Here is a 12,557-nt window from a genome sequence, read left to right as displayed (position 1 = left end):
TTTTTAATGGCTGGTGTTGCTTTGTGTAGTTTGTTTGCGAGTCATGAACAGGCTGCCAGTATGAAGACGTTAACTTGTATCTAGAACGATCGATGACGTTGAACCAGACGTCGGATGATTGAGAGTTCGTGAGTTTTTCTGTAACAACAACAGAGAAACTTAATCAGCTGTTAAACTCCACAGATGCTCACTGAGGTATAAAGTCATTTGATACGTAACCATGGAAACATGTTTCGAGGTTGATCCCCGTGTTACCAGCTGACGGTGCTGAAGCTTTACTGTTGGACCAGCGACCGGGCAGCCTGCGTAACTCTTGTTTTGAATATTTAATTTAAAATAAAATGATGCTGACCACAGATTTATAATGTGTATCAATCTAATGATCTGTTTTTATTTCATCTATCTTTTGTCACACTGTGAAGCTTTGGTCCTAAATTTCTGTCTGAATCTTGACGCAGGCCGACTTTCGTCCTCAAAGCTTTAATTTATTAGTGGATTTATAATCAGTTGAGCCATTTAAAGATATTTTTTTAGATTTCTCAGAGACAAAAGCTGAAATAACTCAAACTGGTGATGAGAACATAAACATTAACGATCCGTTGCTTTTACGCTTCAGTTCGTTCAGATTAAACAACAAGATGTAACGTGTTAATATTTGCACAGAGCCAGGCTAGCTGTTTCCACCTGTTTCCAGTCTTTATGCTAAGCTAAGCTAACCAGTTTTACCTTCACCGTAAAAAACAGAGTTGTATCGATTTTCAAATGTCAAACTGATCTTTTTAAAGCAGTTTCACTGAGGACGCGATTAACTCCACACACAGGAAACTATTAAATAATCGTCACAGTAAACACGAGGAAATGTTCTGCTTTGTCTTTATTTCATTGTGTCAAACAGTGAAGTTTATAAATGACATTTGACATGCGGGACTGACGTCAGCAGGCTGTTAGTTTAATTATAAAACACTTTTCATTTGATGTAGGAAAAACTCCACAACCTCAACACGAGGTACATTTCTCTTTTTGATTTTAAAATTGATTTTAAAAGGAAATCTGATCATCTACAATTTAATGATTTAATGGTTTAATCGGGAAAAACGATCAAAAGCTCCAGTAAAGTGACTAAATGGACCTTGTGATGTGATGTATTTATCTTGTATTGAAACACTTCAGTCATGCATTTATGTATCTTCCAAATGCTAAATATACTTTTCCCACCCGTCTGTCGAACTCTAGCTGGGTGCGTTTGATTTGCAGCTCTGGTTTTCCACAAATAGCCACGAATCAAACGCACCCGGACAGGAAGTCACCGAGGAGCGAGTGAAGCGTTAAAAATAATTTCTGCTGTTTTTCTTTAGATTTAAACTTCAGACTGAGTCCTGAGCAGCAGACATTCAGTCTTTTGTTTCTTTGGTTTCAAGCGTCACAGACAGTTTGGTAAACAAGCGTGTGCAGTTCACTGACCTCACCTGACGGGATTTCTGAGTATTAAAGTTCAAATTTGGAAGTTTCTGACCTGAGGCTCATGGGTATTGTAGTATTTTTTAGTAAACAAAACGTGATTTCTCAGAAACAAAGTTGAAATAATTCAAACTGGTGATCGTAATCATGTTATAATCCGATCGTCCGTTAAGCACCTGTTGGGGATCAGAGAGGCGTTCAGATGTCCGTCAGTGCAGTCAGAGAGGCCGGCGTCGGGGCCCGTCACGGCTCAGGCATGCGGTAGTCGGCCGGGTGGTTTCCCTCGCGGAGGCGTCCGAAACAACTGAGTAACAGGTCGACGGCCGTCTTCACCGTGGACTGGACCTCCTCCTCGTTCTGACCCCTCAGAGGGTTCACCTCCACCAGATCCACCGCCGACAGAAGACCTGCAGGACAGCAGTAACGGTTAGATCACTTTACACACACTTAAGTTGACAATCGAGAGAGAAATGTTGTCAAATCTGCAGTTTGTGGTCTTAGATGTAAAAAGTGTTTTCCCTCATTCTGTAGGATGATGTGACGAATCTACTGGTTTATATTCTGACACCAGTTTACATTATTTACACTTTGCTTCTGAGAAATCACGTTTCGTTCCCAGATTTTGGTGGAAGAATACTACAATACCCATGAGCCTCGGCTGCTGTCGGTATGAAAAAGAAGTTGAGTGATGAATTCAAAACGCTTCATCGCTGACGTTGTGAACCAAACGTGGCGCCGTAGTCGCTGAATTCACTGAAAAGTGACACAGAACTGAACCACGCTGCACATGTGGTGCACGTCACTCTGTGATTGGATGTTTCTGGGTTTTGGGAGTCCTGATGTTTTTATGTCCACAGGCTTGTTGTCATTTCAACCTTTTTTTTTTTTTTATCAAAGAAGCACATTTTTTTCTAACACAGATGATTTAAGCAGGAGAGTTTCATGTTGATCCAAACTGTAGCAGAGAACTGAGGTCCTGTTCACACCTGGTACTAACATCCGTCTCTCTAAATACAGGCGTAAACGCACCCGAGACGCGTTGAGGACGGGTTGAGATCCGATCACTCAGACCACATTGGGAGGTGGTCTGGGCCGCATGTGGCCACATTCATTTAGTAGTGTAAACGCAATGCATCCTGGGACACATTGAATGACGCCTACTCAACCAACGTCCTCTATTTCCCGGCAGACTAAACACACGAACCTCCGTCCAAAGATGTTCAACTTGTCTGATAACAGGATGAAGTAATTATTTTGTTTTTCATGTGAATTAAAAACGTAATCCACCTCCCAGTGGTCACTCAGGACGCGTGTGGAGACGGATGTTAATACCGGGTGTAAACAGGGTCTGAGAGTCATGAACGCCGTCTGTGTGAAACATGAATGGAGTTGTGAAGAGTGAGGAACGTTTTCAGGTGCTGCTGGTTCCTGCAGTAAAAGTCTCTCTGCTACAGTTTGGATCAACATTAAACTCTCCTTGTTAACTACAACTCCCAAGGTGCATTTCAGCAAGAAACATCCAATTACAGAGATTAAAATTAACCCGTCAGGAATGAGGAAAAACACACGGGCTGGTAAGCATAATGCTGTTGCTAAAAACACATTTAACTCAAACTCACTTTGCAATAACAGCTGTCAGCACTGCGGCCGAAGCTTCATCATCGTTTTAATAAATCTTCAAAACATGACGGAAGGTCTGAATTGATGAAATGTCTGGTTTTTGTTTCTCTGTTTTCATCGCAGCGCTACGATTCACCAGATAATCGTCACCTGATCATCTGACACAGATCTTTTGTGTCGTACCTGTCTGGCACAGGTGTTCAGTGATGTACACGCCCTCTCTGTAGGTGAGCCCTCCGACTACAGGTGTCCCGGTCGCCGGGGTAACAGAGGGGTCGATAGCATCGATGTCGTAGCTCAGGTGAATCGGCTTCTTCACTCTGTTAAAACACATTTATCATCATTGCTGATATCTGACACGATAACTTCATTTATACACCTTCATACAAACAGGATTAAAGCAGAACAGACAAACAATAAAAACAAACATTGACAACAATAAATCAAATTTTGATTTAAACAAAACATTAAAATGTTGAAAATAGATAAATAAAAGTCAGATAAAATGATTAAAACTTAAAAACTAAAGCTAAAATTGAAAGCCAGATTAAATAGATAGGTCTTTAATTTCCCTTTAAAAGCTCAGAAAGCCACTCTAATATCAGAGGTAGTGTGTTTGTTCCACAGGCAGCCTCATCACTACTTTTATGGGACACATAAGGAACATTTAAAAGAACCTCAGTGATCTCGCTGGAACATCAAATGACGGAATACCTCTGATGTAGGGAGGAGCGAGGATATTTAAAGGGAACCTATTACGTTGATTTCCAGCTCTGTATTTTTATTCTGGGACTCCACTAGAGTAGCTTTGCATGATTCACAGTTACTGTATTTATGCAGCCCCTCAGTTCAGCCTCCGTCTCTAACAGGCAGACTTAGCTCCTGTCTCTTTAAGGCCCCGCCTCCTGATGAGCCCACTCTGTTCTGATTGGTCAGCTTCAGGAAGCCTGCTGAGGGGCAGCTGTATCAGGGTCGTGTTAAGTTACCGCCAATGCAAACCCAACATTTCCTGCTTTACTGCTTCATATTAAAAGCTTTTAAAAGACTAAACAATAGGATGGGACTTTTAATTGTGAAGAATTTACAGGAAGTGAAACATGTTCCTCACTGAATTAGCAGAGCTTCGTAAGCGGTGCAAAAAAAAAAACGGTTGAAATAATGTAGAGAGGAATATCACAAGCAGAAACAGCCACAGTGATGATGATGTTTGATGAAGAGCTGCAGACCTCCAACAGAGTCATGGTTCAGTGTGGAAAAACAGCATAATGTTAGCAGAGCGGAGCAGTAAACTGGTGCGCTGTGTGTGGAGCAGACGACCATATAAAGAAATCCGTCGCCATCCAACGTCGACTCACGGAGATTACTGCTACATCTATCTATCTAATGACACATGGGCCACTTTTAACATCAATATCTGACATTGAAACATTATATATGTATGACTAAAAATAATAAAAAGCATCATAAGTCCCCTTTAAAGCTTTATAAACCAGTAAAAGAACTTTAAAATCCATTCTGATGTTTTAATGACCTTGTTAAAATGAGAATTAAAATTGAATCTGTTTGCATTGAGTGCAGTTTTTTTTTCTCTTTGTGTTTTAGTTCCTATTAAAAGCATCTCAGTTTTTTCCTCATTTAGTTTTAAAAAGTTTTTACTCATCCAAATATTAATGTCAGTGAGACAGGAGAGTTTGCAGTGCATTGGGGTCATTTGGCGAGACAGAGATGTACGATTGTGTGTCATCAGCAAAAAACGATAATTGACATGGTGACAGTTAATAATGTTTCCATATAATGTAATATATAACCAAACAATCTCAACACAAGAGCCATTTAGTAGCTGTTGTGGAGCTTTTGTTCACAAAATTTTCACCTCACCTCACTGACAACTGCTGCTGCTGATGAAGATTGTGATACGATCGAAAGCTCTAGAACAGCTGCTAAATGGACCTTCTGATACTGTTTTGTCAATGATTGTTTCCTGAACTTTTCACCTCAAATCATACTGATGGTTTTGCATATTTATGCTACAAAACATGAATCATTCATCAGTTTTTAGATCGCTTTCCTTCCGTCCATCCAGCTGCTGGTTTCTGTTCATTTCTGTAGAAACCGACCTGAAACACATCATCCATTAAAGTCGATGTTTAGCTTCCTTTGTTCAGAAGTAGATTAATGATCTGACACTGTCGTTGTGACGATAATGAATTCATCAAGTTGGACAACCTCAAACATCTGCAGCTGGTGTTGTGAGACGGCTGTCATAAACATAATAAATGTAAAGTACTGAGGTCAGAACAGTGACGCCGGAGATCTGGAGATGGAGCTTACTTGGCAGACAGGTAGTCACATGTCTCCTCCATGACTCGGGCCACACCGAGCCGATCCACCTCTGACATGGAAAACACCTTCACACCCAGAAGCTTCAGGATGTAACTGTGAAAATAAAATAAACCAAATACTGTTTGTACCAAACAATCATTAAGTTATTTTGTTGTGTTTAACTTGAGGAAATTGAGCCAAATATCCATATTTGAAATTAAAATTCCTTAAAAATGATTCTGTGTCTTTCTGGAAGATCTGATACTGAAGCTCATTTGCATCATCTGCTCTCTGGCCTTTATATGATATTATTTCTATTGTCTGCTGTTTTACAAATCCTTTTTAAAAACCTGATGAACCAGGTCTGAAATGTGGATCTTCTTCAGATAAACTCAGATACGTACTGCTCCTCCGGGTCCACGTCTCTCAGACCGATGTAGACGAGATCTCTGGCCGACACGCACGGTTTGATCCACGAGAAGTTTGGCAGGACGGGAATCTGGCAGCGTTTTAAGGACACAGACAGAAACGGGATACAGTTTGTTTTCAGTGCCGACGTTTGGCAATGAAACATTTTCTCACATTCTATCAAAATCTAAACTTTCAACCAACATACTGCAGGGCGTCGATTATCAAAACATATTATCAAAACATATTTGTATATATATTTCTGGTATCTTGTTGCCAAATATATAATTTCTGGTATAATTTGTGGTAAAATCCACAAAAAACAACTTTCATTCAGTGATTAAAGGTCAATCATTTGTACTTATACTAGTAAACCCCCGACCTTCACACAGATGGTACATCCCATTAAACCATACGTCACATGACTGCGCTGTGTAGCCAATTAAATCAGGTAATTAATAGGTAACACATCTAGAAATATAGACATTATTGCTTATTTTGATTGTAATTCCTGTAATATAAGTAATAAGATAAGATTCATTAAGTTACGCTGTTCACCTAATTTCATAAATAAATAAATCCAAATTTTCCAAATCTACCTCAAACTTAAAGGTTTTACATTTGAATTATCTCATCATTAAGATACATTGAAATTAATTGACAGTAAAAAGGTTAAATGTTTTTTAATCTTATTAATTTATTGTATCTTTTTTTTGACAAAAAATACATTAATGATGTATTATTGTGTTTATTTCTTTGTTTTCATGATGTGATGTCTGAGTGTTTGTCTGTTAAAGCTTTAAAAAATAAAGAAATCAGGTGTGAATCTGAACAGTTTTCTGTAAACGTGGTCACACAGCAGGCGTCCCTGATAAACTGCTAACTGACTGAACCGACCTTGGAGTGCAGCTCATGGAGCAGGAAAGACATCGGCTGTCCGTGGATGTTCCCGGTGGTTGACGTCAACGGCGTGTTGATGTCGGCGTGGGCGTCGACCCAAACGACGCTCAGTTCACCAACCGCTGCCGAGTGACCGTGAATCGAGCCGATCGCCAGACTGAAGAAGAAAAACAGAGATCGAGACGTCTGAGCAGTCGAAAGAAGAAGTACTGAGACTTTTTATGAAGTAAAAGTCAAAATCTTCAGTGGTGGAAAGTAACTAAGTACATTTACTCAAGTATTTAAGTACAGGTTTGAGGTACTTTACTTGAGTATTTCCATGTGATGCTACTTTCTACATTTCAGAGGGAAATATTGTACTTTCTACTCCACTACATTTATTTGACAGCTTTAGTTACTTTTCAGATGAAGATTTGACACAATGGATAATATAACAAGCTTTTAAAATACAACACATTGTTAAAGATGAAACCAGTGGTTTCCAACCTTTTTGGCTTTTGACGTCTTACAAAAAGCAGTGTGTAGTCGGGGTCACATTTCACATGTCTATGAGTTGTTAACAGCTCCACCAAATAGTGATTTTTCCCTCTAAACTTCTCACATGCTTTCATTTCAATAAATGTTCAAATGATCCAATATTTCAGCAAAAATCAAAGATTAGAGAAAAAGTCCAAAAACTGAAAACAGATTTGTGTATCAGAACTTTGTTTTTTCTTCTTTCCTCTCCCATTAATCATCTCACCACCCCTCAGATTTATCTGCTGACCCTTTGGAGGGGCCCCACCCCTAGGTTGGGAACCACTGGACTAAACTAGCTAACTGTATATAAAGTAGTGTAAACTAGCTCCACCTCCAGCAGCTACAACAGTAACATGCTGCTCTAACACTGATGCTTCACTATTAATAATCTAATGATGTCATATATAATAATATATCAGTCAGAGGGACCAAACCACTACTTTTACTGCAATACTTTAACTACATCAAGCTCATAATACTTATGTACTTTTACTGCAATACTTTAACTACATCAAGCTCATAATACTTATGTACTTTTACTGCAATACTTTAGCTACATCAAGCTCATAATACTTATGTACTTTTACTGCAATACTTTAACTACATCAAGCTCATAATACTTATGTACTTTTACTGCAATACTTTAGCTACATCAAGCTCATAATACTTATGTACTTTTACTGCAATACTTTAACTACATCAAGCTCATAATACTTATGTACTTTTACTGCAGTAAAGGATGTGTTGAAGGAGACTCACCTGTGATCTCCTCCCAGCATCACTGAGGTGTGTCCGTCCTTCTTCACACCCTGCACCGCCGCTGACAGCCTCTGGTTGGCGCTGCCCACCGCCCGCACGCCCTTCACCCGCCCGACCGGCTCGTCGGAGGCCACCTCCTCGAACGTCAGGTTCCCATAATCCTTCACTGCACAGCCTGCAGAGACACACACACACAGAAATGACAAATAATTTAAAAAGCTATCTGTCACTCAGCAGATCCTTCGTTTCTTTATTTCCAGCCAACAGGAGAGTTGAGGAAATATAACCTTTGTTACAGGTTAATTTTCCCATGATGCTCTCTGTGTGAACATCAACAGTCAGAGGATCGTTCGCTCTGTTTGGTTTTCTGTCTGATGCCGCTGCAGCTGCTGCTCTGTGTGGAAATCTGTACATTTTGCAATGCAAAGTAAACAGGTTCATGGTGAAATGAGTCACTTATGAAATGTCTGTTACTGTGTAGCACACTGTCCTCTGAAGTGACACCAGGAACACATCAGAGCAGACGTCTCCTGGTCTCACTCGGCACAATACGATAGATTGTTTCAGATGTTATCAAGTGTCCATAATAAGACTCAGCAGCTTCACTGTAACATCTGAAACTATTCCTCCAAGGCCAGTATTTCCACTCAGGTTCTTTTATGTGCAAACTGAAAATAAAAAAACACAAGAGGTTGTGATATGAAGCTGTAAACAGAACCACATTCCTGCACATGCTCAGTGGCGTCTGTCTTACACTGAACTACTCTCCAGAGACTGAAAACATGATGCTGTTATTTCGTGTGTTTGTTTGTTTCTTTCTTTATTATTACGCCACTTAAACCCCAAATTTGACCTCCTAAACGGGCTCAAAAACTCACCAAATTTGGCACACATATCAGGTCTGGTGAAATGTTTGATAAAATGTAAAAATTAACCCCTAAAGTGCTAAAATGTGCTCTCTAGCGCCACCTATGTCACTAAAATGGCAGCCACGGCCCGTAGGAATGTTGTAGAGAAACCAAAACTCAATTATTCGTCTCAACAAGACCTATAAATCATACACTGACACCCCTGACCTAAATCCAACAGGAAGTCTGCAATTCGTCTTTCAAAATAAGACTTTGCCCCAATTTTGGCCCCCCGAACAAACGTTATCTCCTCCGAGGGTGTTAATGATATCAGCTTCAAACTTTAATAGGTGACTTATGACACTGTGCTGAAAAAAATGTTGTTAAAAACTTTGTAATAACTCTATAACTAAAACTATGTGGAGTATTTTTCTGTGTCCAGCTGCAGTTACTTATTGTCTCTACACACCTGACAGGACACATGTCAATCAAACTTTGACCAGGTCATGTGGGTTAAAAGTCTTTACTTTTCTAAAAACAGACTTGATTAAAATTAGGAAAATAATTTGTTTTACACACAAAATCATCAAGAGTTTTCACTTTACTAATTGAAATTCAAGTGAATGGGCCCAAAACTTGCATGATTTTGATGACACAGGTGTGAGCGAGACAGACATGTCTCACCCTGCAGAAAACTCTCATCCTGTCAATCAAACTTTCAAAATAAAAGCACATCACACTTGTAAGAAACATCCCTCATTTTTAAAAAGCAAAATGATCTGATCCCGACAGACCAGAGCGCGAGGTCCCGACCGACGCTGCTCGCTGCTTTAATTAGTGTTTGGATCCGTTTCTAAACAAACAACCAAACTCTTCATGATGAAGGATCATGTGACCCAGTGCAGCGGTGTGACTCACTGACCTGTTTTTAATAGTTTCTGGACGACAACGGAGAAATAATATATATCAGGCTTTGATACACACACAATACTTGTTAGTAGATCAGTATCAACACACACACACATACACACACACACACACACACACATCTATTACTGTGTGTGTGTGTGTGTGTGTGTGGAGGATGAAGGTCAGACACCTCTTCAATGTCTTCTATAGTGTTCCATTAATAAAACTGAGTGTGCAGCATGACTCAGATCACACACACACACACACACACACACACACACACACACACACACACACACAGGTCTTATCCTGCTCAGCGCTGTAAGTCTCTGAAGATTTAAATCGTCTCCCGGTCGAACAGTCTGTCTGTTGTCACTGTGACAATAACTAATAAAGTTGAGTCAAAGATTTCAACCTGCTGCTCTGTTCTGTTGATCGACTGTTTGATCAGTTTGTAAACATACAAATCTGATATTTTCAATTAAATCTTGTATTTTTTTGTTAAGTTTTCAAATCAGAAATCATCACGTTAAAAAGTGTTCGATGTTAGTTTAAACATGTTTAACAAGCTGAATATGCCCCCTTTAAATAGTGAAATGCATATATTTACGTATAACATTACAGTATTATTTGCTGTTTACATGTGAGGTGTCACCACAGTGATGGAGGCTTGTTTACGTCAACTCAGATGAATCAATAAAGCACAAACACCTTCCAGCACGAGGAGACGGCAGCGTGTACGTCGCTCGAGAGGCAAAACTCAGGGCAAAAAAAAAACCCCTTTAATCATTTACTGCAGCTTTACACTTTAACAGCTGGAGACTCAGATGAACATTTAACAAACTCAGTCTCTCACCTCTGGATTCTGGCAGTCGGTCGGTGTGAGATTTTAGTGAATTTCATCAAATTAAAACTGTCCAAATTACTGCTGGTGGAAAGTAACGTAGTACATTTACTCAAGTACTATAACAGAACTTTGTTTTTTCTTCTTTCCTCTCCCGTTAATCATCTCACGACCCCTCAGATTTATCTGCTGACCCTTTGGAGGGGCCCCGACCCCTAGGTTGGTTTACTTCAATACTTCAGCTGTACCAATCTCATAATACTTTTGTACTTTTACTGTAGGAGGATTTTTCATGCAGTACTTTTACTTGTAATGGAGTATTTTTTACACTGTATGAATACTGATACTCTGTTCTTATTTCATTTTTAATCAGTAAAGATTAACTGACTGAATGTTTTTTTATTTCAATGATGATCAGAGTTTGTTATTGACAGTTTTCAGGTCACCTTGTGCCTGCAGTTTGTCCCGCAGTCCTGCAGCTCTGATCAGATCCGGTCCTCTCTCCACGCCGCCTCTGCGCTGCGCAACGACACAAGAAGCAGATTTACAGCCGGACCGCAGCTCACGGTGTTCACGTTTCCGCTTGTCCTCACCTGTCCCTTGGAGAAAGGTGCTCCGATGATCCCCGCCGACCGCTCATGACGATGATGATGATGATGATGATGATGAAGACTCCGCTTGGAGACAGTCAGCACGAGCTGCCGCAGCGTCCTCGCGCTCCACATGTTAACGATCCGCAGACAGACACAGACTGTCACCGACCGACCGGAGCCTCGTAAAAGACTCCCCGCAGGACACCGCCTCTGACGTCACCGCGCGACCCGGGCGCGGCAGCGGCAGGGATGATGATGATGATGATGGTGGTGGTGGTGGTGGTGATGATGAGGTGTGACGTCATTACTGAGTTAAGTAGCGGGTTGTTTATCCGACTGATCGTTAATTTAACTCTTTGATGGCTTTAATTTCTCAATAAAATAAACATTTATTAATTAAAACAGCAGAAACTTGAGAGGATTTATTCATCAAAACAGCTGTATGGAAGCCCACAAGAGCCAAAAAAAAATTAAGCTTAAAGGAAACTGAATTCTTAATTATATTAAGAGATGAGAGGCAAAAAGATCAAAATATAAAAAAGAATATTTGGTTGAAATAAACCATTACCAAATCTCAGCATTATTTATAAAGTATTTTTTATCTCTTCTTTGGAAAAAATCATAGACTGTATAAAAATATGGACGTATGCATATATATACATATATATATATATGTACATATATATATATATATATGTGTGTGTGTGTGTGTGTGTGTGTATATATATATATATATATATATATATATATATATATATATATGATCTGATCCGTGACTCAAATCCATGATATGATCCGAACCCCTAGTGTTAACATGTCAGCTTTGTAGACTATATTTTGTATGTCATGCACATAGATCAGAGTGTGTACGTCATGTATTTGATACGTGCATTAATACTTTCTGATGTGAACCTACACTTTTAGATCTGTGAATGTTTTTAGTGTATCACATTATAAGCTTTGTGCTGCTTTATATATTTCTGTATATTTAGAAAATACACAGGAAACACGTGTAAATCATATGTTTGTTGGTAAAATGACACATTTGATCCACTCCATGGCTAAAATGAGCTCTTCTTTGTTCTTCTGTAAAGAAGCAGCCTTTTCACCATTCAAGCAAATTGTTTTATTGGCATATAAAATTGCCCCCCACCCCTCCGATTTCATCAGGTGGGACAATGATATAGTTTGATGCGGTTTGTTGTAAGATTTCATGTTGATTTTCCTCCCCAATTTTATGAGTCTCCAGCCGGCACTGATGTATATATATATATATATATATAGAGAGAGAGAGAGAGAGAGACATACATACATGTAGAAACATTCACATGCACTTGCATATATATACTGTATATATACACTCAGCAGGAACAACTG

At 39.5% G+C, this 12,557-nt stretch overlaps 2 protein-coding genes across 2 annotated transcripts in view; both read right to left on the bottom strand.

The window, feature by feature from the left end:
• LOC122971137 (microfibril-associated glycoprotein 4-like) overlaps positions 1 to 12,557 on the bottom strand; it is a 750,976-nt gene that overhangs the window by 303,545 nt on the left and 434,874 nt on the right. The gene's annotated exons all lie outside the window — the stretch shown is intronic.
• arg1 (arginase 1) lies at positions 856 to 11,420 on the bottom strand. The gene is made up of 8 exons (XM_044337659.1): positions 11,181 to 11,420; positions 11,034 to 11,106; positions 7,987 to 8,161; positions 6,706 to 6,865; positions 5,805 to 5,899; positions 5,410 to 5,514; positions 3,262 to 3,398; positions 856 to 1,865 (listed from the first exon to the last, which is right to left on the bottom strand). The coding sequence occupies exons 1-8, from the start codon at positions 11,310 to 11,312 to the stop codon at positions 1,702 to 1,704; spliced, it is 1,041 nt and encodes a 346-aa protein (XP_044193594.1). The 5' UTR covers positions 11,313 to 11,420; the 3' UTR covers positions 856 to 1,701.

This window comes from Thunnus albacares, chromosome 20 (genome assembly GCF_914725855.1).
Source record: "Thunnus albacares chromosome 20, fThuAlb1.1, whole genome shotgun sequence".
NCBI classification, from domain to species: Eukaryota; Metazoa; Chordata; class Actinopteri; order Scombriformes; family Scombridae; genus Thunnus; species Thunnus albacares.
The sequence above is the reverse complement of the archived record's forward strand: the minus strand, read 5'-3'. Positions and strand labels throughout refer to the sequence as shown.